This window comes from Xiphophorus hellerii, chromosome 9 (assembly GCF_003331165.1).
Source record: "Xiphophorus hellerii strain 12219 chromosome 9, Xiphophorus_hellerii-4.1, whole genome shotgun sequence".
NCBI classification, from domain to species: domain Eukaryota; kingdom Metazoa; phylum Chordata; class Actinopteri; order Cyprinodontiformes; family Poeciliidae; genus Xiphophorus; species Xiphophorus hellerii.
Window position 1 is genome coordinate 28,728,061 of NC_045680.1, and position 27,841 is coordinate 28,755,901.

Consider the following 27,841-nt stretch of genomic DNA (forward strand, 5'->3'; position numbering starts at 1 on the left):
ATTAGAGGTATTTATTTTGACTAGAAAGCACCAATTTTTTATTTATTTGTTTATTTAAAAAGGTCAGAGCAGTATTATGTTGTTTTTATAGTATGACTATCAGTTTTCTTGATTTAGTTAGGTATAAAATTGCAATGGGATTGTATGTTAAACTGAGCCTTAAGATGAGCTATGGAGAGAATAAACAGCAAACTGAATTCATCAGACTGCAACAGACAGTGTATCGGAAGAGCAGCATTAAAGATGCTTGATGGAGGAAAGCATGAGAACAAAACATGACCTGTGGCTAATAACATTTCTGTGCTCTTGCAGACTGAGATCATCCTATTTTCCACCTCTGAAGGTTGCTGTCTCTTTAAAACAAGCTGAACTGGAAGACTTGGCAGCCTGATAGACACAGCACAGGGGCCGTAGTTTGCAGTTTTCTACGAATCTCAGCTTATTCTAGAGAATCTGTAACCAGTGTGAAATAATCCAACTTAACCACCCGTAGGTATATTACGGATCAGATATACACCGGTTCTAAAGGAGCTCAGCTGGGCGGAGTTAGCTTACCTTTCCTCGCAGTCCTTATGCTTCACATGAACCTGTAAGACTTTGTTGAACAGTTCCTCCATGATGATGATGTACAAACTAGAAAGCTACTGAAGAGGCAGAGTACAAAAGATCGCTTCCGCTGTCTTGTTGCCTAGAGCTTTGCCGCTTTCAGCCGCCAACTGTTTTAACTTCTTCTTCCCAGTCCTTATGTTTTCTTGGGGAATGACAATGTTGTCTTACAGTGTATACCGCCACCTACCGTACCGGAGTGTGTAGGACAGAGACTTGAAAAATGAATTCTAGAATACGAGCCCGTTCTGACACGAAATGTCATTTCCTTCCCCACATTCCGTAGCCAGGACTTTATTTTCTAAATTACAAATTTTTTCCCTTTTGTTCTAATATTTTGAATAATGCATAATAAGATGCCCAACATGTTCACAATCACAAAGTGATGTGGCAGGATGGTTTTCTGGACTATCATAAGCTTTATTTAACCTTATATGATTCAATCTTAATCTCTACAGCACTAACTGCTCTCTTCTGCTCCTACCTCACCCCCACTAGCACAAATGGAAATATATTTATGTATACTCCAATTACAAATTTAGAAGTGATTTCACAAAAATTTTATCTAATACCCTTTTAAATATTTCTAGCACATCAAAGCAAATGTACCTCTTCTCTTCAGCCGAGTTTCTCCTGCTTCTAACAGTACAGTGTTATGTGAAATTATTTTATTGGCAAATAGGCATACTCAATATATAGTTTACTTTGTGATTTGTTTAATTTCTCTAGATGAGTTTGGGATGATGGTGCCTGGCTAAAACATCTGTAATCAATTGCTGATTATATTAAGGTCTGCATTTGCACCCCAATTCTATCATGCTGCAGTTTTCATTAAATTACTGATGTATTTTTAACTTTGTTTAATGTTTTTCTTCCTGTATTGTTCAAGATTTATGATGTTCATGGTAAATGTAATAAGCTGTTTGTCACAGACGGAAAGGAAAACTGAAAAAAATAAAACAAGTCTAACTCAGCCCCAGTCTGAGGGAGACTGACACTCATCTTCAGTTTATTCCATTTTCTAATAGTTGCACCAACAGTTATTGCTTCTTCATGAAGCTGCCTGCCTGTTGTCCTGTAACCAAACTACAATTAAAATTACAGAACTCCCCGTTCTAAGATCGGAAACTTGATATATATTGTAACGATTCTGTGTTTTAGTTCTGCTGGGGTCCATATGGTTATTTGTATTTGTTATAAGTTGCATTGTGATCCTTTTTGTTATATGTAGAGTGTTATGGGCTCCCACTCACATGTGATAGGCCTGTCATGTGGACGGGGGATCGGGGGAGCGGGAGTACCAGGACCGGAAGTGGGGAGAGTTCAGAGGGGAGTTAGCAGTGAAGCTATCAGTTGAGTGTGCCAATTTGTTAGAGGCGTGAGCTGCAGCCTCAGAAATAGCAGCTCGTACTTATTAGTGATGGGATTTTCGGCTCCTTTTCGAGATGCGGCTCTAATGGCTCTTCTTACTGTGGAGAGCCGGCTCTTTCGGCTCCCCATATATATTTTTGACATTATTAATTAATTAATAGCTTAAACCTAATTTTATAATATTTTGTTTCATTATTGACATTGTTAAGCACTTATGATGAGTAAAAATGCCGCATAACAATGCTATAGCAATACCGATGCGTGTGATGTCCGCATGTGCCTGTGCAGGTTGTTTGTCGAGCCTGCACGATAGGAAATGCTGACTTTGCACAGTCTGCACTCTGCCCTGGAGCTTGATGTAGCATTAAAATGAGTCCAAATCTTGATCCGTTTTCTGTCACTCATTTATTTTCACCTATTCAGTTCTCACACTGACTCCCCTTCTTTCTGTGCTTCCTGACCGCTGAGTGAGTGTCTGTACATAAACACCTGCCGACGAACGCTATACAGCTTGGCCAATTGCCTGCCGTTTCCACAAAAAAAGTGGAGATAAACTTTTTTTTCAGTGTTTTCCCGCCACATTATTAATTGAAACTATGTGTGATTGGTCAGATGTGTGGAGCACACGCTTGACATGAGGGCAGTGGACCGACCGAGGGAAAAAAACTCTCCGCTCTAGCACTGGCAGAAGAGCAAAACGCGAAGGAGAGGGAGAAGGGGGCGGAGAGACAGCGAGGCACCGCAGGACAAAAAAAAACGATGTGGGGAAAAACTATCGGCTCTGGCACTTGCAGAGCACAAGCACAACGACAGGGAGGCGGAGAGACAGCGATATACTGTAGAAAAAAACCCGGCTCCCAAATAGGATCCTAAAATGGCTCCCATTGTGGAGCCGGTTCCAATCCTTCACTTCAAAGAGCCGGCTCTTAGAGCCGGATCGTTAGCGACCGACACATCACTAGTACTTATTTCTAACAAACCCTGTTTGGCGGGACTACATCTGCGGTGTTGGCATCATTACAATATTAAGCAGTGTATCATGCTTAAAAATAATAATTAAAACAATATTGGTCACTCACACTGCTAATGACATTTCCTGGGATTCAATATGTGACCTTTTTAGAGATTGTTTTACATGTATTTCTACATGCCCTCATGGAAAAAAAAATTATATTTAAGTATATTTTAACTATACTGTATTTTTCTGAAGTACATTTTTAGTATGTTATCAAGTGGGTATACTTAAGATTGTAACTGTTTTTAACACTTGGATAAAACAGTAAAGCTGGGGTATGCTATTGGTCGAATGTGATGGATCAATAAATGAATAAGGAATGCAATTGGTAGACCTCTATGGAAACTAACCTGCTATCCCATAATGTAGAAATAAAGGCAACGGTTTAGTTTTTTCTTCTTTTGTTCTTTTTCGACTAAACTACTTCCAAATCTGCCCCATAGCGCCCCCATGGGGTGGCTGAATGTGTCACTGCATTAGAGCTGCTCTTTACAAACTTATAAATCCACTGAACAAAGAATTAAACACACACACACATACACACACACGCCCCCCCCCTTCCCTCCCTCCCCACACACAGTTCTTGGTATCAGTATAGTTTGTTTATTAATGGTATATTTTGCATAGGAAAACATACTCAGTTCCAGTAATGAATTCACTAAAATTTGCTGATAGGAATGGTAAATATGGAAATATTAAAGACACATTATCAAATGTGTTGGTTTCCCCCAAAGCAGATGAATAACAATGAAAGATGCACATGCACAGAAAAGTTAACAAACCATAGAGACATTCAAAAATGAAAAGAAACTTTAACATACTGTCCAAAATGTTTTACTCAATGTTAAAAAATGTGATATTTGTTTCAACATGCAAACACAATATTAATAATAATAAAGCTGTCAAAGGTGTTTTTAAAACTGCTCTGGCTTAAAGCAGTAGCCCTTTCCACAGTGAACATCAAGGCTGACCTCAGCAGTCCAGCTCTTCCTAATTCAAATATAAATGTGCAGTATTGTTTTGACTTTGTGTTACACACACTGCAATGGGACAGTTAATGACAGTAACCCTGGGTTACGTCAGGCTTGTTACATAACAAGGTTCTGGTACAAAGCGTTTTTAGAAACCCAAAAGGAAGGACAACCAGCTCTGAGCAAACCCACACATGAAAATAAAAACTTTGACCCTTTTTTGTTTGTTTCTTCTTCCTATGAAAAGCTGTTGTGAAAGGGCATGGTTGAATAATCATGCAATTCCATGTGAAGTCTTTGCATGCCTACACTCTGTAAAAAGGGAATTTTTAAATATATTTATCAGGAGACAAGCAAAGCAGTCTGTTGTACATCAGAGCAATTCTGTTGGGAAAAATCAAAATAGTGATCTTTCACAACAAAGTGTCTGATTCTTTACAAAGTGTCTACAGCAAGCAGAGTAAAGAGCAGAGCAGCTATGAGCCAGCAGACTGGCATTCTGATCCCAGGAAAACCTGCAGCCTTGACAGCTCAATCTGGACATCTGCTGCAGATCAGGATCCAAGTAGGACAAACATCAAATCAAATTAGAAACATGGTACTACAGGAATCTGTGGCTGCAGGGTTTCTTAAGCATGGAACAAGATGGTCGTTCATGTAAGGATCTGTACTAAAGCAGAGGTCCAGAAAGCAGCTGCGTTGGGATGCAGGTTGCTGGAACAGAACAAGAATTCTCCCTACAGAAGAAACAAATTTACTGTTTGTCGTCTGCAAACAGTAAATTCTCTACATGACCCCATCAAGGAAGGAGGTTTTGTTCATTTGCACATTTTCTCACATGAAGTGCAACACTTGACTTTTCCTCAGCCTGAAAGAGTGAAATATTTCAGTCAATATATAAAAATTTGACACACAGTGTAAATGCATATTAATTTAACACTTTTGGATGAAAGTCTAAACAAATCATCATTCTGTACCCTTGTTTCCTTCTTACGCATTGCTTTCTTCATCAGTGCTTCACCTAAAATGCTCTAAAGGGTCTAAATAGTTTTTTGTAATTAAAAAAGTTTCTTCTCAGGATAAAAACAGAAGTGAGCCAGGTTTCCCTGCAGCAGCGATCAGAGCTCACTGCCACTTACAAACAGGAAGTGATCAGCTGTCTGAGTCGTAAAGAAGGCAGGACTCACAGCTGCAGCAACAGCTTTTAAATAAAGTGGTGATGACGTGACCCCCACCACCACCACCACACACACACACACACACATGAGGGTGTAGTTAACAGTCTTTGACTGCCATCAGGATGTCCAGACTCATTCTGACTGCTGTTTATTGAGAAGTGTGTTTTCACCAGCTGTTTAGTGATGTGGGCCTATGAGCACGCTGTGGTTGGTGACCTGCTCAGGCTAAACAGCAGCTGAAAACCCTGAAGGTTCCTGTAGCACTGACCTTAAGGTAGAAGCACGTCCTCTTAATAAAATATTAAGTCCTTACTCTAAATATGACCCTTTTCATGTTGTTCAGAAAAAGGCATTACATGGGTTGATAAAAAGAAACAGCCATGAGTATTCATCACAAGAAGAAGCTGCCTTGATTTGCTACCTTCTTTCCTCCTATGAAGTTTTTCCATAGACATCATCCAGCTCCGTCTCTTTGGGTTGTTTTATGGCTTGTCACCTTCAGACCTGCACTGGGTTGCATACTGTCATGAACTGAGGTGGAGGATAGAAATGACTGTACCTATGCTGTAATGAATCTCATAGGCACTGCATGTTGAGATTATTTTTGGTAATTTTTTGATTTGCTGTTGACTTGATGTGTTTGCATGAAAAGAATGACTTCTCTGTAGCATAGGATTTATACATGGCTGAAGTTCTTCTACTGTCTGATTATTTTGTACCAATAATAAAAAAAACATTTTGAGCTCTTCAGAAAATGATGTCTTATTTTTCAATCTGCTTAGAGTCAATATTGTTATTTTACTAATAATTCTAGCCTGAGGTTTTGACCATGGATTAGCTAGTCAATAGCTCAACAATTACAGTTTTCTATGACTGAAAAAACTAGATTTTTCCAGGCCCCAGTCCAAAGTCTGAGTGAATGACTGAACATGTCATACAGTCTATCATTTCTATCAGCACATGTTTAAAATGTTCATGTCTCATCAAGTCAGCAGACTGAACACTAGGCAGATTTACAGCCACAATGGCTCTGACTTCACTCTCTTCATGCCTTAATTAGGTTCTGCTCTTCCAGAAGACTCTGTATTTAAGACAGAACATGCACTGACGTTCTTTTTCCTTTAACCAGTGGAGGATTTCGTTGCCCCCACCTGTGACTTTTCTTTCCCTCCAGCAGTCTCACTCATCCTGGATCGGAACTGCAGCACTTCATCTGTAGGATGACTCACAGAGCTTGTTGGTGTGTTGAGTTCTAGCACTAACCTGTCATGAATCAGATTAAATTCCTTCAAGTTAAACCTCCTGTTAAAAAAACTGTTTTTCATTTACAGTTTTAACATCAGCTTTTAGTTAAGGCTTGGGAGGAGCAACATTTAATCAAACTTTATCTAATTGTGTCATACGAATGATTGAGAATCTCTACTAATGTTGCTGCAGATTGTCAGAACCAAACTATGTCTCTAAGACCACCTCTGCCTCCTCCCCATCTTTCATAGATCTATCCTCTACTTCTGTCACTTCCCACTGTGGGCTGAAACACACACACACCCACACACATGCCTACCTCAACATACATGAATACAAGATACTTAAACATTCTATGGACATTTTTTTTTACAAGTTTTCACAATTCTGTAAATGTTTCATACATTCTGATGTGTTCACAGCCAAGAAGCCAGAGAGGATAATAAAGTCATTTCAAAATAAACCGGGAACAAGAAGCTCAACATACCTGTATATATTCTCAGTCATCTGGGTCATGTATAGTACAACAGGCTGAAACTGAAGGGAGCTGAGCTTTCACTCAGTTTTCTCTGAAGACATTTCAACACCTATCCCTGTCCAGGAGTTCACACAGCAGGCCAATGCGACCCAATTACAATTTTTTGCCAAAATGTGATCTATATTTGACTTTTTCACAGCAATCTGAACAGCGCATTTCAGATTTCATTCACCAAAAAAAAAAAAATCTGATCTGTGCCACTTCCATATGTGGGACTAAATTGTATCTGATAGCTTTCAAAGTGTCTGCAGTGTGAATGGTCATGTCATTTTATCCAATTTTTACATCAACAAAGAGATATATAATTCTACACAAGAAGAAGCCATACATGGTAAATTCAGATGTAAACAACAGTTGAAAATTATAATTATGAAATGCTGAAAGAAGTCTGAGTCAGTAAAGCAACACCTTTCAATCCCACCATTCCTGGTCCGACTCCACATCCAAACAAACTTCTCTCTAGAAGCTGCAGTCAGTGCTCCACTGCAGGCCGTAGTTGCTAGCTGGGCTTTCTTTTCATCAGCTTCCTTCGTCTGGTGACGATCTGGTGACCATGCTGCCAGCTCTCAGCAACTTTAAAATCCATCCATAGATAGCAGCGGCTATTATTACTGCCATAAACATTCTTCTTTTGTGCATGTGGGCTGCTTTGGGGCTTATAAACTCAGAAGTCTGATTGCGGTTCCATTTAATTAGTAATAAAAACATCCACAGAGAAAAACATTGGATATCAACACCTGCTGTCTGAATGTAGCCTTTGTCAATTCTGGAGGCTTGCAGTTGAGGTTTATAGGGAAAAGTGAGTGAAAGTCCGGTTGTCTTTTGATTTCAGCCTGCTGTGGTAAGCAGCTCAATATCTAACGCTGTTAAATCGTTTTCAGACTACAGCTGGCATCACATGGTTTTGTAGAAAGCAAGATGAGAGACTCTTCATCAGTGCAGATTGAGTGTCTGCATAACTTAGCAAACTTGTATGGTATAAGGTTATTATCAGGTCATTGCATAGTGTTTACATACGTTTCAGCGGCGCCTACATGTGGGCTATATTGCGTTCTAGATTGCAGTGCTCACTCTACACTGATTCTAGCCATTAACTAGTGGATCCAGTTTTAACTGGAAATCCTATAATCTACACTGCGGCATCAGATATACACAGAGGTCATGCTGGAAAGCCATTTCCTTCACACAGGGTAATTCATTCACTCGTGATATAAATATGCACCAGTGTGATGGGGAATGAATCTGAACATTCCATGACTTGGTCACAGGGTTGGAAGTTCACTACACTGATAGAGGTGTTCCATGGTCTAACACAATATGACTCAACTATGACCAATCAGTGCTGAAGACTCAAAGAGCTGTTTATAAATCTGAAGGAGCCACAAAGTAGCAGACTCTGTCTGGAGCAATCTTTCTTAGGGAAACATACAGAAACTTTGACATCAGATTATTTTACATACAATCACTTCAATCACTAAATCATCAAAGCTCTGAGAATACAGACACAACCTAAATGTGGAAAATCGACAGTTGGTCAACCTAAAACATCTGCAACCCTGCAGAATGACAAGAAACTCCCTCATGCACCTCTAAAAGTGCTGCCTGCTGCATTTCAGCTTTCCTCAATGTTTTACTGCTTCCTAGGTATAGGCAAGGCACACAATGTGTTTTATGAACTATCGTGCAAAAAAGCAGTGCTGTAGTAAAAACAGAAAGACACAAAGAGGCTCTCCATCAGCTGCTCCAGAGTACTGCAAGGTAAAGCATGATAAAAGTTGGGATTTATTAGGCAATGCCATGCATTCCTTTGGTCAGCACAGCAGTAGTGGCAGCACCATGCAGAACAGGCGAGACTCCCACCAAAGGGAAAGGAAGTGACACTTGTGTGGCTTCCTTTTGAGCTTGAAGTTGGTAGAAAGTCCAAACGTGCGTGGAGGGAAGAATCATTGTGAGACTAAATTTGATGGATTTTCTCTACATGTAGCACCTAACAAGATCCATATGGAGGCTTTGACATGCAAGAGAAAGTAGTGGACAAACACAAACAGGTAAGCGTCCTGCATCTGCACACAGTGGCTTCCAACACTTGATGGCTATATTTTGGTAAAAGCACAATTCAGCAGGAGTCTTGTTAAAGCTTGAGACAAGTCAATAGAAAAAAAAATATTGCATCGCAATTGTTTGTACAATATAACAGCTGCAATTTTATCAGAACTTCACCACGCATGATGAACCATCAAAATATTTAAAAAAACCACCAAACATAGATCTGGATCACGTTTTGTAATGTTCTCAACATGAATAAAGTACAAGCAATATTTAATAAGTAAATATAGAAGATGTAAAGTCAGATCAGGTCACTCCTTCGCTAAATCACATCCATATTTTAACCAGCTGTTATGATTTTCATCCCGACTTGCTTCAATTTTCTGCCTGTAAACCTCGCAACAGTTCTGGATTTCTCCTGGTAAGTCAGTATTTTGAAAATCCGAAAAAAAAAAGTTCACAGAAATATTACATTTGGCATATCATTTACTGTATAATATTTTTGTATGGCCTGTTTGTTGATTGTGGTTTTGGGCCCCAACTGGGCCACACTTCTGAAATATGACAGAATCTGAACCCTGATCAAACCAGCCAGATATTACCATGAGAGAGCCACATTTCCATAGTGAGATGGACTAGAAGTGTCCTAACTTTTGCCATGAAAGCCATCATCAGGTTTAAAGCACTTGACGGCCCAAAAATTAGATTAGATCTAAAACGGTAATCATTTCTTAATTCTTTTACTTGCACAACAATAGAATAAACAGAATATTTCAATAAAATGAAAAAAACTAGTCATACTTTTCTAGAAGACCTGTAAATCATTGACTATGCAATAACAGGGGTTTGTATATTTTCCTTATCAAAACAGAAATAATACATTCTAGATTTTCTGGGCAAAATCTTTTCTTGAACAAAATTTAATTCTGAATCTCATAACCGAATATGGGTCACTTTTTCTTTGACAAACCTTGCTGTATTTAAGATTAACGGCTGCACCATACTCTGCCTTTGACAAAAAGTTACTGGATGTTTGTGGTTTTATTTCCTTGGATATTTAAATTAAAGCACCAAAACATAGTTTATAAAGGATGAATGCTTTGTATTTTTCCATTTTAAGACTTTAACTAGACTGCATGTGCTCTGAAAGGCCTTGGTTGTCTGTTCTGTATTAAATATGCAGCAAATGATTGGTACCATCCTTCAGTGGAGGTTACAAATTCATTCTGATGGCTGCAAATGGCTGACAGTACACACTTTGGACACAGACTAGGAGTGTATTATAGAACAAAGGTGTTCAGCTCTTTGCTAGGAGAAGTGTTGTGTTAGATGTGAGCCTGCTGTAACACAGCTGAATGCATGGCTGAATCTCTACCTCAGATTCATGGCTGAGTCAGCTCTGCAGCTGCAGATCAGCTCTGCAGAGGCCCACCAGTCATCCCTCGTGATCATTAAACATCCAGACACAAACCACTTGAGGAGTGGAGTTTGACAATTCTGATAAAGAAGATTATTTGAAATTATGTCAAAGCAGGTACAAAATAACTTTCATCATTAAAACATGCAAGGTTTGGACAAAAACACTACTAAGCAGCTAATACTGAAAGTGATGGGATGAAATGAGCTGATAAACAACAGCTCTAATCAGATAAAGTGCACTGTTATAACATAAAATTTAGTTTGTAGATGTTCAAGGTGGGAAATAAAACTGCTGCATCATGGAGTATAGAACAGCAAAGTGAACTGTAGACTGAGGGTCACAGTCTCTGTGCTTTGCCAGATATTCAGACCTTTTATGATCCCGTGCTGCTATGGGGCCCAGTCTTGTGTATTACTGGTTTCCACCAGATGTCTGACTTCTGCCCAGGACAAGACAGATTACACCATGTTTAGACTTCAGACAACAAACTGCAGGACATTCTAGGTCACACAAATGATGAGCAAAACATTGAGTACCAAGCCTTAAAGTGTCATTAGGCTTTTACAAACAGGAACATTTAGTGTGCTTTTTAGTTCTTCTAGAACCCATCACCATCCGATGGACACATTTTGGTAAACTCTTAATTATACTAGTCTTTGTTTGCTCAAATGTATTAAATAACTTATAATATGTGTTCCGATGAGGCTCATTTGTCAGATCAAAAGCAACTTTTGAAAATTACCTTTAAGCATTAAAGTTAAAGTATTAAACATACTTTTAACTATAAGGCAACATTTCTGTATTAAAATGGTTATTTTATTTTATTTATTTTAATTGTCATATTTTCATTAAATGTAAGTGGATAATTGTCATTATTAATGGAAATAAGGGCTTTCGAATATCCGCCTGTGTGTTATTAATCTATACCATGTGTTTCACTTACAGATAAAGTTCGTGAAATAAATTGACTTTTCGATAATATTCTAATTCATTGAATGGGTCTGTACTATCTGTCCTGGACAAGTATTTCTTTGTTAACTTATGTTTAGTGTTTTGATCTCCATAGCAACAAATGAAAGAGTGATGACGAGTTATGTACTAAAGGAGTGTAGGACTAAAGATAATGAGAATACTGCTGTGATTCGGTTTCATTATAAGAATGTGGATTTGAGTCTCATAAAGACAGCAGGGGATTACTCTGATGAAATTCAACACTGATTATGTTTAATATGTTCTATGCAGCACGATTTAGTAATAATAATAATAATAATAATAATTGACTAAAGCAGTATTTTACAGCTGACCCCAAACGTCTAGCATCATGAAAAACAACATCTACCTTTAAATCCTGGTCCTGGATTACCTCCTTACGCCATTGCTGATGTCAGCTCTGGTCTGAAAACTCAACCTGAGGTAACACACAGTGCACATACAGTGCACATAGGGTTGAGGTTGGCCATTACAGAACCTAACAGAGCCCAATACTCTTTCTAGAAGTCAAAGAGACACTGTCCTCCTCTCTTCAGCTCAGTATGTAGAGCTCCTGCACACCACAAACACTTTAGAGCACAGTTAGACTTAGCAACACTCCACAATACCAAGTCTTTCTCAAAAAAAGGGAGGTCAACATGACCATAGTGCACTGTTGGCTTTCTGCTCCAAAACAGACACATGAACATAACATCTCCTCAGAACAGAGCAGGAAAGAGAATACACAAACACAAACTGGTAAGCATTCGCAGGTTGCTGCATTGCTTTCTACACTGATCACCTTCATTACCCAGAAACATGACTGTATGTCAACGTGTCCTGACTCACAGGCATAAACCTGTGTCTCCATAGGAACAGACATCTCCAGCATGTTGTCCCAAACATCCACAGAAGTTTACTAGCTTTTCCTCTCAATCTCTAAAAGTGCTTGTGTTGTGTTGTGTTGAACAAGGCAAGAAGAGAAATCTTATTTCACTCCTTGTTTTCATCTTAAAAGCATATTAAACATTTTGCAATGCAACCTAAAAGCTTCAGCTTGATGATTGTCAAAAAAAAGAAAGCTTCTGTCTCAGGAAGGATGGGAATGAAAAAGAAACTCAGCTCATCTCAATAAAGACTAAAAAGTGCAAACAAACATATATAGAAACATTCTAGTCAGTCTGGAAATGAATGGAGGCTTGTTTGCATATATTAAAAGCAGCACCTGCATTGATGAAGGCAGGGGTTCCGGTCATTGGAGCTGGGATGTATACAGGCCTCCAGAAGGACTTAAAGCGGACAGCCTGGAATAAAGGCTGACATGTATCCTGGGACAACAGGGTCCATCCTTGGGATGCAGTGGGCTTACAAGCTTCCTAGAACCTGCAGAGTTGATGCGTAGTTCTTTAAAAACCAATCTGACGGCTTTACCAACCCACAGTCTTCATGTGAAATCCCAGAAGCTGTCAGTTATGACAGTTATGTAGTATTACAGCAGAGTTCAATCAGGCTGAGCAGCATCCACCTTCCATCTAGGTGGTCCTCTCCTGTGAAAAGCATACATAAATACATGGTCATATATATTTATGTATGCATGAAACCAGGGTGTGGCATTTCTAGAAAACTGGACATATTTTCTGCTCTGATAGTGTCTTGATGGGATTATTTCCTCCAGGAGCGTGCTGTCAGCTTCATCAGCTTTCTGCCAAAGTTCGCTTAGTTGCCCAGATACCAAGACTGGAAGAGAAACAAAGAAGAGTCAGGATATAAACAAGAAGGAGTCGGATCAGACCTGAGCCGGGATTTCCTTCAGAAACTTAGATGAAGACTGAAGTAAATATGGTTTACTCTTACTTCTCTGCCTTTACTTAGCTGACTAAAAACATGATTACATTTCTATTACAAGTTCCGACCTAGAGAGTGTTATGCATTACTGTCACTACATGCTTGCTCAAAACTGAAATGTTTTCTTTCAGAGTATTATTGTATTTTGACCTGCAATGGATTGCGACCTGTCCAGGGTGACCCCACCTCTCACCCATTGACCTCTGGAAATAGGCACCAGCCCCCTTCATGACCCCAGTAGGGATAAGCGTGTAGGATAATGGATGGATAGGTATTATTGTATATACTACAAAATTGCAAACTAAAGTCAAAAGTAACAAATTCAAAGAAAGAAAACTGCATTTGTTCTTCCAAAGTCCAAATAATTCAGCTGACAATGCATTTTACAGTTCTTAAATGAAATGCAGAATAAATCAAGAGGTTTTACTTGATCCATTTCTGCTTCAGGTTTCTGCAGCCTGAAGCCTGGAAGGCAGTGCTATCCACCAGTCAAGGTTTCTATGCAGTCCAACACTATCTAGTTTGTCACAGCCAGGCTGTGACAAACCAACATCTTCATCGTTTGTTAGGTGAAGACCTGCATGTTCAATCATTTTCTGCTGATGTTGCTAGCATCAGGTTTACCACAGGAATCATATAATTTATTTTATATCAGCAATTTAGGCCATGACCTGATTCTAAGATTGCAGAAACAGCTGTACTGACCTGGGCTTGGTACAGCCCTCCAGGGTCTCGAGGGTTGACTCCAACGAAGGAAGACCGGCTGGCAGGTGGGGTCCCAGGAGCAGAGTATGCTGAAGGAATTATACACTCATGTTAGCGGTATTACCAACAAAATGTTTCTCTATCCTATCATAAAGGAAAAGCAGGGAAAACATCTTGTTGAAATGTGTGAAGCAGCAGAAGTTCTGTGGTTAAGTACATTTTTCCAGATTGAAAGTAAAATTGCTGAAGGAATAATTAAGGGAAAAGTATTTGGTATTTGGTTAGAATCAAATACAGTAAAATAAGAAAAAAACATCAAGTTACTTTATACTTCTGTCATGTGTTAATATTAATGGTAGATGGTTATGTTTTCACACATCTTAGTGTCTGCCCCAGGTCTGTCCATTGTGACTCAGCAGAGTTCATATTAGTATGCCTGGTTCTAACTATAAATTAGAGTTAGGTTTTTCTACCTGCTTCATACAACAGAAAACAAGTAGAGTTCCTCAACGTCAGATAACAGCTCTTATGACCATAAGTCTGTTATCGCTGCTCCTAAACCTTCTAGTAAAACTAAGCATGTAAACAGATGCATTTTGTGTAGACATGTAGTATAGAAATAGTTGTTGTGAGGAAACTTACTGGGTGACGTAGGGGAATTTGCCCCCCCATCAGAGGAGGAGGTAGAAGCTTTGGACTCTGTGGGAACTGCTGGTCTGGGGAGGGAGGATGCTGGTCCAGGGGGCGCTAACATCTGGGAGGAGATATAATGGCTGGGCACTTTAACCTGAGTGCTGCCATTCAGCTGCAAAACAGATCAGTGGTATAATTATCTTTTGCTAAAGAGACAGAAAAACACTGGTTTTAAATAGTAACAGGCGACACATAAAAATATAATTTTAACTCTACATGCAGTGAAAATTAATTCAAGATACTAATCTAACATTTTTTTATATTTCAGGTAACTTTTTGGGGATTTTTTGTATACTTTTAAATAATAATATAGGAAATCAACTTTGTCTACACAGATAATTTAATCTAATAATCCTTAATCAAGAGTGCTTTCAAAAACGGTTAAGGATTGAACTTTTACTGGTACAGTGACGTGCGGTCAGGGAAGGCAAGTGAGGCAGAGCCTCACCTGTCAATAATGGAAAAAATATGATAAAATAATTTATATTGCTATTTTCACCCTGTGGTTTGTACTGTAAAGTATTTTTGATTTATGATGATTTATTTTTCCTTTTGAATTAATGTGGTTACATACAAGATCAGTTACTTACTACAGTTGATCCATAGCTAAGGAATTGGGCGGTGCCTTTAAGAGGAGCTGTTTCTTTCTTGGTTGTTTTTTTTTTAGGTGTACCCGAGACGCGTTCTGTACTGTTAAAATGGAGGTTGAATAAAAGTCTGGACAGCTACGCGACTCCCTCTCAGTGTTCTGCTCTTTCTCCACCCACGACCTCTTATTTTATGGTAACACAGATTTAACTCACATCGTAGTGTTACATTATTTAGCTTAACCAATTTTTATTATTTTTTCTTCAAAATCGCTGAATTTTTGCATTTTCCCATTCAAATGCTTGGAAGCGCAGCTGGTGAGGCAGCAGCGAGCCGAGCCTCTCCTTCAATTGCGCAACCTCTCGCTAACTGCACTGGCTGCCATTTCTATGGGAGCATGCGCCTCCTGTCTGCATGTCGTCAACAAAATGGTTAAAAAACATTTAATATATGAACTGATTTTCCATAGATTAGCTTATGTATATAATGTACAGTGTTTTTGTCACCAACTGTGTGTGTTACGTGTTTCGTGTGCTGAGCAGCGATCATAAACGGCAAAGAACAGAATCGAGGTGAAGCAGTGCAGTTCTCTGGCCTCATGGCAGGGGGCGCTCATGATCCCAGACATTGTGACTCCACAACTGCAGGGTTAGAGACAGTAACAGCGAACTAGCCATACAGTCAAGTTCAGCGATATATTTATAGTTTTCTCCTCGTACCACAGCAATCACATATTAATAATCTTAAAATAAACATTAAGCCTAAAACCATACTACTGCAACAGACTGAATGTTCTGCTCTTTGTGTGGGGAATATTCAGTGGGGTTTTTTAGGGGCGTTGTTAGTTGCTATGGCAACGAGTCTGCGTGCGTGTGTGTGTGTGGCCTGGCCAATGCAGAGATCGAAAAAGACTGGTTTTGAGTTGTACTTCAACGGTTTTTCCCTTTGCTGTGGAGCATAGCACGAAATTAATAACACTTACATTTCCAAGTTTCATTGAGTTACAGCGCGGCTATGGATGGCATATAAAATAATTGTCTTTTTGCCCTCCAGCATTGTCCACATGCGCGATATTTCCTTATGTAAACATGCAGGTGGTCTACATTTGTATATCTGATTATGATTAAGTCAGTGCCTTGCCAGCATTGCACCTCACCTCACGTCACTGTACTGGTAGCATACTAATGTCTCTTGTAGCATCTACCAGAGGAGATGGGGGAGAAGAGTCAGCATCCATGGTGAGAAGGCTCTCTAATGATTCAACTGGCTCTCCCCTGCAGTTAGCCAGCATACATGTCTGAAAGGGGAAGAGTGGACCCGTCCTCAAGGTCTGCTGTCCCCCACTGGTCAGCAGCAGCTGGGGGAGCTCCCTGAGGAAGTCAAGTGCTTGCTGTGCTTTCACTTCTTGGGGGGAGGTGTGACCGGACCAAGAAAGGTCAACACGTGTTTGGACTCCAGAGGAATGTGAAGCACTCCACCCCCTTAACTTTTATTCCATCCCTGAAGAAGGTGGAGCATTTGGAGCGCTGCATCTCCAGAAAACTGTGATGATCCATACTGCTCACATGTTGGACATGTTCAGGTCACATGTCGGACCTCCTTTAGGTTGGCTTACTGTTTTTTGAAATCAATCTTACAACAATGATCAGCAGATGTGTCAATGGTTAAACCGTGCTCCCCATAAAAGTTTCAATGGACTGTCTTTGCTGTGTGACTGGAGACCTCTCCTTCATTCTCTGGGCTTTGTGACGCTGGAGGACAACAAAACAGCTGAAACACTGAGTTCCTTTAAATCAATGCTAAAAAGCCAACTGTTTATGGTGCCTTCACACCAAATGCATTTCGCGTGTCTGGTTTACATTCAAAGTCTATGTGGAGATGCATCAGAATCGCTCTAGCCATTGTTTTCCATTGCCAGCCTATTTGTTGGATGTATTGGACGCTCCAAATGCACCACACTGGGCCCTCGACGGGCCTCCACATAAACCAGACAAATGCGTTTGATGTGGAGGTACCATTAGAGTTGCTTTTGAATCACAATCACTGGAATATTGACCAATATATTTGATGTGTAATGATGATTTTGATTATGGCACTTGACAAAATGTAACGTAACTGGTTTCACAATTGGTGACTGTATGTTGTTATGTAAAACACTTTGAACTGACTTGTTGCTGAAATATACCATACAAATTAACTTCAAGGAGGAGGTGCAGTAGGAACAGCGTCTAGCATAAATCCCCTCTGCTCCAGTCATTTAAGTCCTCACCCATGCTTTCTCATCTTCTGCACTTCCTGTCTCAGCGCCTCCTGTTTCCTCTTCCTCCTCCAGCCACAGATACCACTGACGTTGCGATACCTCCACTGCCATTCTGGAAGGGCAGGCTGAATCAAGTCATGCCTCAGAGGGTCAGGACAATGCTTCCTCGTCTTCCCTTTTCAGCCTGGTTCTCTTCACCTCAGAGCCCTACAGTCCTGCAGCTCCTCAAAGGGTTCTGCTGCAGCTCCTTCAAGGGTTCTGCTGCTGGCCTCCAGGGTTCTGCTGCCGGGCCCAGGGTTCTGCTGCCGGCCTCCATGAATCTGCCGACAGCCTCCAAGATACTGCCGCCAATAGATGCCACAAAGATTTTTTTTCTTTCCTCCATAACAAGGTTTCATTTTGTTCTGTGTACTGCTCTTTGTGACAGTTCACCCAATTGTTCACTAAATTGAAATGACTTTTTGTGAAGTGCCTCAAAATGATATATTTGGATTATAAATGAACAGAGGAACTTACAGAACTGGGGGACTGATTTGCAGGGTCACAGGCCAATGAGACTAGATCCTTCAATGGGTCCTGGGCCAGATGGGGGGGGTATCGGATTGCTCCATGGGCAAAGTAGGAAGAAGACGGAAAGTGAAGTGATGAGGAGGGATGAGGACATCGAGAGAGACCTGACAAGAATATGAAATATTTGTGAAGTTTCTAGAGGAAAATATCTTATAAATGTAACACAGTATGGCTGTGGAAGACCTGGGGCCTCATGCATAAAAGAGTGTGCAGTTTTCACACTAAAACTTGGCGTACGGCAGGGGTGTCAAACTCCAGTCCTCAAGGGCCAGTGTCCTGCAGTTTTTAGATGTGCCACAGCTACAAAACACTGGAATGAAGTGGCTTAATTACCTCCTTCTTGTGCCGATAAGTTTTCCAGAGCCTTGCTAATGACCTAATTATTCTATTCAGGTGTGGTGCAGCAGAGGCACATCTAAAAGTTGCAGGGCAGTGGCCCTCCAGGACTGGAGTTTGACACCTGTGGTGTACGGAAACATTTAGAAAAGTGCAGTGCACAAAAAAAAAATCAGATGCATAAAGCACTTGGCCGAGCACCTTTCTTTTATAAATCCTAATTTGCTGGAAATAGAGCACAGCTGGTGGTCCACAATTGTCGCCGACCATAAATACATATGTAAATTAGTATAAATACCCGGAAGTCTGCCACCACGTGAAGCAATAACCATGGCAACGTCCTTGTTAGAAGCAGTATAAGTATTTATAATAATAATAATAATTATATGTTTTATTTAAAAGGTGCTTTGAGGACACATAATGTCACCTCATAAAAATAAAAAAAACACATTTTAAAGAAAAAAAAAAATCCAAATTAAAAAAATAAAAAATAAAGAAATTCTGCAACTGTCAGTTTTAACAGTACCGCGTTCAGCCGGGATTTAAAGACAGACAGCGTGTCAGAGGATCCTTTGAGTGGGGAATGTGGACGTTTATTCTAAATAGTAGAATGCTTTATGTCCATAAGGCGCACTCACAAAACGGGCGACTCGACTGAAGGATGACTGCAGCTGGACCGGTACCGGTACTGCACGGCTCTTTAAGTTTTGCTCAGAGCTCCAGGATGATGAGTCTGAGCAATCTAAACACTCATAAGCCATCATCAACATTTCCCAGCAGATCAATATGATCTCTGAACAAACGCTCCCTCTGAATCCTTCCCTTGGCGATGTTCTCCATCAGAGCCAAAGTGTTCCACAATTACGCAGCTCACCTTTGCGCAGCTACTTATATAAGTGTGATTGTCTACACACTTTGATCACCTTAAAAATAATCAAACCTTGTCAGTCTACTTTGAAAAAGGGACACTAGAGCCCACAAAAAGACCCCTTGCGGGGCAATAAAAAACAAATAGAAGAAAAAAAATCAAACCTGTTGATTATTTTTAATCGGCAGGTTTGAGTTAATCTGCTGATCCAACCCTGTTTTCTTCTTTTAGTGAGAATGAAATGATCCCATAGATGCATTTTATGCTCTTCGGCACACGGACCAATGCGTTACATCCTTATGAGACAAAAACTGAGAAAAAGCACTATTTACATTCAAGCGAGGTTTTCACATACTTTTGTTTTTATTTTCTTTATTTTGTGTGCTTGTTAGCTTATTGTCTGAGGATAAATGCGGTTCAGTTTTATTGTTTATGTTTAAACAATAAAACATTAAAATCATGAAAAACATCGGGTTTAATGCTCTTGGTCTAAATAACACCGAATGTAGTCAGATTTCAGTGGATTTAGGTGAGTTTCAACACTTCGTAGTTTGATATTGTCCACAGAAAAAGTTTGTGTGGCTGCCGCACATTTTCACGCCAGCGAAAAAGTGTGCGTATATTTACTCAAACTTTGACGCAAAGTTAATTTTTATACATGCGGACTTGTGCGTAAAATATGGCCCCGCACATTTTTTGTGCGCACTCACGCTTTATGCATGAGGCCCCTGGTGTGTTTGTGAAGCAGAATGAGAGAATGTTAGGGACTCTGAGTGCTACGCACCACTGTGCACTGCTATGACTGGCCGGTGGTGCTGAGTGAAGGATCCCATCCTTGGTGAGCCCTCCTGTGGAGAAGGGCTGTCCAGCTCTGCCTTCTTCACTGGGGGAGACAAACCTGTACCACAAAACATAAATATACACTTCATTAATAAAATCACCCACATTTCTTTTGATTGCTAAAACTTAACAATAATATGTGGCTTTTGCCACAACATCTATTGTTAGAAGACAGAAGTTGGACGAGCCCAGCACAGGAAAATCTAGTTCTGATAATGTGGGAAACAGAACTAAACTACCCACATTAATCAAAAGAAGAATGTACTTTGACAAAGAATTAGTTTACATAGAAAATGGACACAACAACAAAACAAAATTAAAGCTGTGAGCAGCCTCGAGCGGCCCTCGCAGCCAAGCGCCGCTCCGGCCTATTGGCCATGGCGGGGGTTCCAGCCACCGCAGAAGCTCTCGCACAGTTTCCAGAGCCACAGCCCGCTCGCAACTGCAGAAGCTCTGGCTCAGTTTCCAGCACCACCGCTCGCCAGCCACTGCAGAAGCTGTTGCGCATTTTCCCCGCCCGTCCACCAGGCGATACGCATGAATGCGTTCGGCAGCGCTCCCCGGCGACTCACAAAGAATCTGGTGCAGAATCTGGATAAAGCTGATGTATTAACTTAGGGGGCGCAGTGGAGTCAAATTACATTTCAAACCCGTTGGGCTCTTTAGAGGTGAACAAAGGTCATACATATCCAGTTTGGCGCCAATCGGATGATCCATGTGTGATTTAGAGCCAAACGTATGCATATGACGAGGGACTGATATTCGCCATTTGGCCACGCCCACACGGTTCAGCCAGCAGCGAGCATTGACAGAGCTCATCATCTGAATCATCTTGATTAGGTCAAGAGAGCCATAGATGGAACTTTCCAAAGAAAAAAACATCACTTCCTGTTGTGAGGGGGCGGGGCTTATATGACGTCATAATATGATGACATAGGATCGTTAAGCATCCCACCAGGATCACTCAGGCCAAGTTTGGTGCAGCACGGTCAAAATATGTGTAATGTAGAGGCAAACGTATACCAATGGCGTTACAGGTCACTTCGCCATGCCGCCACACCCACCTGCTTTATCGCAGCTGGTCAGGGCTTGAATCCACAACACATCAACATGTCTTCTGTCTCTGGTCACAGTTTCATGTTGATGAGGTCAAAGGGGTAAGATAGCGACAGTTCACAGTAAAACACGATACTTCCTGTTCTCAGGGGGCGTGGCCTAAGTGATGTCACCATTTCACCATAGGGTATTTTAGGACACCCAATGATGATCAATAACTGAAAGTTTGGTGTCTCTATGTGTTTTTCTATAGGAGAAATAACAGCTTCGTGTTTCATGGCGAGTAGGTGAACTTTGACCCCTGGTAAGCCCCCTTCAGCATGCTCAAACACTCACCGTTTTGATAACTTAGAATCGGACATGCCTAATGATCAGACTGACCGAGTTTGAAGCCGATCAATCGAAATCCCTAGGAGGAGTTTGATCAAATATGAAGGCTGTAAACGTCAAAATCGGGGTCAAAATCGGACCTTCAATCCAAAATGGCCGACTTCCTGTTGGGTTTAGACATGGCTCTAAGAGACTTTTTGTACATCCTGACAAGATACACATGTGTACCAAGTTTCGTAATTCTAGGTTAAAGCATGGCTTGGGGCTGATCATTTAAAATATTCTAGGGGGCGCTGTAGAGAAATTAGGCTACGCCCACCAAATTTTGTTATGGATTCCTGTCGGTGGGTGGATAAGGATCCATCCTAGTGAGTTTGGAGCAGCTCGGCCCGAAATTGTGGAATTCGGAGCCAAACGTATGGCAACGGAGTTACAGGTCACTTCGCCACGCCGCCACGCCCACCTGCTCCATCGAAGCTGGTCGGGGTTGGAATACACAACACACCAACATGTCTTCTGTCTCTGGACACAGTTTCATGTTGATTAGGTCAAAAGAGTAAGATAGCGACCGTTCACAGTAAAACATAACACTTCCTGTTCTCAGGGGGCATGGCCTAAGTGATGTCATCATTTGACCATTGGATATTGTAGGACACCCGATGATGATCAATCACTGAAAGTTTGGTACATCTATGTGTTTTTGTATAGGAGATATAACAGTTTCGTGTTTCATGGCGAGTAGGTGAACTTTGACCCCTGGCAACCCCCCTTCAGCATGCTCAAAAACTCACCATTTTGATAACTTTGAATCGGACATGCCTTATGATCAGACTGACCGAGTTTGAAGCCGATCAATCAAAATCCCTAGGAGGAGTTCGATCAAATACGAAGGCTGTAAACATCAAAAATGGGGTCAGAATTGGACCTTAAATCCATAATGGCCAACTTCCTGTGATACTTGCACTATGATAGTAATAGTAAATTCTGAGCGTATCGGTGAGTTCTACAACTGTACCAAATTTCATGTCTCTACGATGAAGTAAGGGTATTCCCTTCAAAGGGTCCTTTGAAAATTGCTAGGTGGCGCCATTGAGCGATTTTTTTTGCGACGACCTTAAAATATGACATTTTTAAACAGGCTAGACGCGTCCACCAAGTTTGGTGAGTTTTTGAATATGATAAAGCCCCCAAAAAGGCCACTCTTTAGGGGGACAGAATCATAATTAAAGCTGCAAGCAGCCTCGGGCGGCCCTCGCAGCAAGCGCCGCTCCAGCCTATTGGCCACCGCGGGGGTTCCAGCCACCGCAGAAGCTCTCGCGCGGTTTCCAGAGCCGCAGCCCGCTCGCCACCGCAGAAGCTCCGGCGCAGTTTCCAGCACCGCCGCCCGCCAGCCGCCGCAGAAGCTGTCGCGCATTTCCCATGCCTGTCCACCGGGCGATACGCGTGAATGCGTTCGGCAGCGCTCCCTGACGACTGTCAAAAAATCTGGTGCAGATCGGTCGATGCATCGAGGAGACACAGCCGAAGTATTAACGTAGGGGGCGCAGTGGAGCCAAATTACATTTCAACCTCATTGGGCTCTTTGGAGGTGAACAAAGGTCATACATATCCAGTTTCGCGCCAATCGGATGATCCATGTGTGAATTAGAGCCAAACGTATGAATATGGCGAGGGACTGATATTCGCCATTTGGCCACGCCCACACGGTTCAGCCAGAAGCGAGCATTGACAGAGTTTATCATCCGAATCATCTTGATTAGGTCAAGAGAGCCATAAAGAGAGCTTTCCAAGTAAAAAAATAGCACTTCCTGTTCCGAGGGGGCGGGGCCTAAGTGATGTCATCATTTGACCATTGGATATTATTGGACACTCGATTATGATCAATCACTGAACGTTTGGTGTCTCTGTGAGTTTTTGTGTTAGAATTACAAATTATTTAATTTTTTCCTCCATTACAACATTGAACTGTCATTCCGTAGGGCAATGCTGCCCTCTGGTGTCGAATTACTGAAATAATGAAACTATTTCAGTGGGCAGCAGAGGGCAGCATTGCCCTACAAACAACGAACATGGACTGTTTATTATGTAATTACACAGAAGATCTCTCTAATTCATTCTGAGGGGGCGGGGCTTAGATGACGTCATAATATGATGACATAGCATTGTCAGGCATCAGACCAGGATGAGTCAGGCCAAGTTTGGTGCAGCTCGGTCGAAACATGTGGAATCTAGAAGCAAACGTATGGCATCGGCGTTGCAGGTCACTTCGCCACGCCGCCACACCCAGCTGCTTCATCGCAGCCGGTCAGGGCTTGAATCCACAACACACCAACATGTCTTCTGTCTCTGGACACAGTTTCATGTTGATTAGGTCAAAGGGCTAAGATAGCGACCGTTCAGAGTAAAACATGACACTTCCTGTTCTCAGGGGGCGTGGCCTACGAAAAAAAAAATTTCACCACAGGGTATTGTAGGACACACGATGACGATCAATAACTGAACGTTTGGTCCCTCTATGTGTTTTTGTATAGGAAATATAAGAGTTTCGTGTTTCATGGCGAGTAGGTGAACTTTGACCCCTGGTAACCCCCCTTCAGCAAGCTCATACAGTCACCAATTTGATAACTTTAAATCAGACATGCCTTATGATCAGACTGACCGAGTTTGAAGCCGATCAATCGAAATCCCTAGGAGGAGTTCGATCAAATGCAAAGGCTGTAAACGTCAAAATCGAGGTCAAATGAACTTCAATCTAAAATGGCCGACTTCCTGTTGGGTTTAGAGCATGGCTCTAAGAGACTTTTTTGTACGTCCCGACAAGATACACATGTGTACCAAGTTTCGTAATTCTAGGTTTAAGCATGGCTTGGGGCTGTTCATTTAAAATACTCTAGGGGTCGCTATAGAGAAATTAGGCCACGCCCACCAAATTTTGTTATGAATTCCTGTCGGTGGGTGGATAAGGATCCATCCTAGTGAGTTTGGAGCAGCTGGGCCCGAAATTGTGGAATTCAGAGCCAAACGTATGGCAACGGCGTTACAGGTCACTTCGCCACGCCGCCACGCCCACCTGCTATGTCAAAGCCGGTCGGGGTTGGAATGCTCAACACACCAACATGTCTTCTGTCTCTGGACACAGTTTCATGTTGATGAGGTCAAAGGGCTAAGATAGCGACCGTTCACAGTAAAACATGACACTTCCTGTTCTCAGGGGGCGTGGCCTAAGTGATGTCATCATTTCACCACAGGGTATTTTAGGACACCCGATGACGATCAATCAGTGAAAGTTTGATCCCTCTATGTGTTTTTATATAGGAAATATAAGAGTTTCGTGTTTCATGGCGAGTAGGTGAACTTTGACCCCTGCTAACTCCCCTTCAACATGCTCCAAAACTCACCAATTTGATAACTTTAAATCAAACATGCCTTATGATCAGACTGACCGAGTTTGAAGCCGATCAATCGAAATCCCTAGGAGGAGTTCGATCAAATACGAAGGCTGTAAACGTCAAAATCGAGGTAAAAAATGGACGTTCAATACAAAATGGCCGACTTCCTGTGATAGTTGCACTATGAAATCTATACCAAATTCTGAATGTCTTTTTGAGCTCTACATGTGTACCAAATTTCATGTCTGTACGATGAAATAAATGAATTGCAAAGGTTCCGTTGAAAATTGCTAGTTGCCGCCGTTGAGCAATTTCTTTTGCGATTTTTGCAACGACCTTAAAATTCAAAATTTTTAAACCGCCTAGTCGCGACCGCCAAGTTTGGTGAGTTTTTGAATATGATAAAGCCCCCAAAAAGGCGCACGAAGAGGGGGTAAGAATAATAATAATAATAAACAGTACAGATACAATAGGCCTTCGCAGCGCTTTGCTGCTCGGGCCTAATAATAATAAACAGTACAGATACAATAGGCCTTCGCAGCGCTTTGCTGCTCGGGCCTAATTAAAGCTGCAAGCAGCCTCGGGCGGCCCTCGCAGCAAGCGCCGCTCCGGCCTATTGGCCACCACGGGGGTTCCGGCCACCGCAGAAGCTCTCGCACGTTTTCCAGAGCCGCAGCCCGCTCCCCACCGCAGAAGCTCTGCCGCAGTTTCCAGCACCGCCGCCCGCCAGCCGCCGCAGAAGCTGTCGCGCATTTTCCCCGCCCGTCCACCGGGCGACACGCGTGAATGCGTTCGGCGGCGCTCCCCGACGACTGTCAAAAAATCTGATGCAGATCGGTCGATGCATCGAGGAGATACAGCCCATGTATTAACTTAGGGGGCGCAGTGGAGTCAAATTACATTTCAACCTCGTTGGGCTCTTTAGAGGTGAACAAAGGTCATACATATCCAGTTTGGCGTCAATCGGATGATCCATGTGTGATTTAGAGCCAAACGTATGTATATGGCGAGGGACTGATATTCGCCATTTTGCCACGCCCACACGGTTCAGCCAGCAGCGAGCATTAACAGAGTTTATCATCCGAATCATCTTGATTAGGTCAAGAGAGCCATAAACAGAGCTTTCCAAGTAAAAAAATAGCACTTCCTGTTCCGAGGGGGCGGGGCCTAAGTGATGTCATCATTTGACCATTGGATATTATTGGACACTCGATTATGATCAATCACTGAACGTTTGGTGTCTCTGTGAGTTTTTGTGTTAGAATTACAAATTATTTAATTTTTTCCTCCATTACAACATTGAACTTTCATTCCGTAGGGCAATGCTGCCCTCTGGTGTCGAATTACTGAAATAATGAAACTATTTCAGTGGGCAGCAGAGGGCAGCATTGCCCTACAAACAACGAACATGGACTGTTTATTATGTAATTACACAGAAGATCTCTCTAATTCATTCTGAGGGGGCGGGGCTTAGATGACGTCATAATATGATGACATAGCATTGTCAGGCATCAGACCAGGATGAGTCAGGCCAAGTTTGGTGCAGCTCGGTCGAAACATGTGGAATCTAGAAGCAAACGTATGGCCTCGGCGTTACAGGTCACTTCGCCACGCCGCCACAGCCAGCTGCTTCATCGCAGCCAGTCAGGGCTTGAATCCACAACACACCAACATGTCTTCTGTCTCTGGACACAGTTTAATATTGATTATGTCAAAGGGCTAAGATAGCAACCGTTCACAGTAAAACATGACACTTCCTGTTCTCAGGGGGCGTGGCCTAATTGATGTCATCATTTGACCACAGGGTATTTTTGGACACCTAATGATGATCAATAATTTAAAGTTTGGTATCTCTGTGAGTTTCTGTGCAGGATATATAAGAGTTTCGTGTTTCATGGCGAGTAGGTGAACTTTGACCCCTGGTAAGCCCCCTTCAGCAAGCTCATACAGTCACCAATTTGATAACTTTAAATCAGACATGCCTTATGATCAGACTGACCGAGTTTGAAGCCGATCAATCGAAATCCCTAGGAGGAGTTCGATCAAATGCAAAGGCTGTAAACGTCAAAATCGAGGTCAAATGAACTTCAATCTAAAATGGCCGACTTCCTGTTGGGTTTCGACCATGGCTCTAAGAGACTTTTTTGTACGTCCCGACAAGATACACATGTGTACCAAGTTTCGTAATTCTAGGTTTAAGCATGGCTTGGGGCTGTTCATTTAAAATACTCTAGGGGTCGCTATAGAGAAATTAGGCCACGCCCACCAAATTTTGTTATGAATTCCTGTCGGTGAGTGGATAAGGATCCATCCTAGTGAGTTTGGAGCAGCTGGGCCCGAAATTGTGGAATTCAGAGCCAAACGTATGGCAACGGCGTTACAGGTCACTTCGCCACGCCGCCACGCCCACCTGCTATGTCAAAGCCGGTCGGGGTTGGAATCCACAACACACCAACATGTCTTCTGTCTCTGGACACAGTTTCATATTGATGAGGTCAAAGGGCTAAGATAGCGACCGTTCACAGTAAAACATGACACTTCCTGTTCTCAGGGGGCGTGGCCTAAGTGATGTCATCATTTGACCATAGGGTATTGTAGGGCACCCGATGACGATCAATCACTGAAAGTTTGGTCCCTCTATGTGTTTTTGTATAGGAAATATAAGAGTTTCGTGTTTCATGGCGAGTAGGTGAACTTTGACCCCTGCTAACCCCCCTTCAACATGCTCCAAAACTCACCAATTTGATAACTTTAAATCAAACATGCCTTATGATCAGACTGACCGAGTTTGAAGTCGATCAATCGAAATCCCTAGGAGGAGTTCGATCAAATACGAAGGCTGTAAACGTCAAAATCGAGGTAAAAAATGGACGTTCAATACAAAATGGCCGACTTCCTGTGATAGTTGGCTTATAACATTAAATGTAAGTTCTGAGTCTTTTGGTGAGCTCTACAAGTGTACCAAATTTCATGTCTCTACGATGAAGTACGTTCATACCATT

At 41.7% G+C, this 27,841-nt stretch overlaps 2 protein-coding genes and 1 long non-coding RNA gene across 6 annotated transcripts in view; 1 reads left to right on the forward strand and 2 right to left on the reverse strand.

The window, feature by feature from the left end:
- sass6 (SAS-6 centriolar assembly protein) overlaps positions 1 to 968 on the reverse strand; it is a 22,821-nt gene extending 21,853 nt beyond the window's left edge. For 2 of the 3 annotated variants that reach the window (XM_032572545.1, XM_032572544.1), the window contains exon 1: positions 556 to 965. In XM_032572545.1, the coding sequence (XP_032428436.1) occupies positions 556 to 617 (62 nt within the window). In that variant the 5' untranslated portion in view covers positions 618 to 965. Of the gene's footprint in view, positions 1 to 555 lie in introns of all 3 variants that reach the window. The other variant, XM_032572546.1, reaches the window with a different exon arrangement.
- LOC116726078 (uncharacterized) overlaps positions 1 to 9,751 on the forward strand; it is an 11,245-nt gene extending 1,494 nt beyond the window's left edge. The window contains exon 3 of the long non-coding RNA XR_004340538.1: positions 9,738 to 9,751. This is a non-coding gene — a long non-coding RNA (uncharacterized LOC116726078). The remainder of the gene's footprint in view (positions 1 to 9,737) is intronic.
- nfic (nuclear factor I/C) overlaps positions 3,576 to 27,841 on the reverse strand; it is a 103,785-nt gene continuing 79,519 nt past the window's right edge. For both annotated transcript variants that reach the window (XM_032572549.1, XM_032572550.1), the window contains exons 9-13: positions 20,009 to 20,122; positions 17,967 to 18,124; positions 14,552 to 14,714; positions 13,910 to 13,998; positions 3,576 to 13,096 (exon numbers count right to left, since the gene is read on the reverse strand). In XM_032572549.1, coding sequence (XP_032428440.1) covers positions 13,076 to 13,096; positions 13,910 to 13,998; positions 14,552 to 14,714; positions 17,967 to 18,124; positions 20,009 to 20,122 — 545 coding nt within the window. In that variant the 3' untranslated portion in view covers positions 3,576 to 13,075. The remainder of the gene's footprint in view (positions 13,097 to 13,909; positions 13,999 to 14,551; positions 14,715 to 17,966; positions 18,125 to 20,008; positions 20,123 to 27,841) is intronic.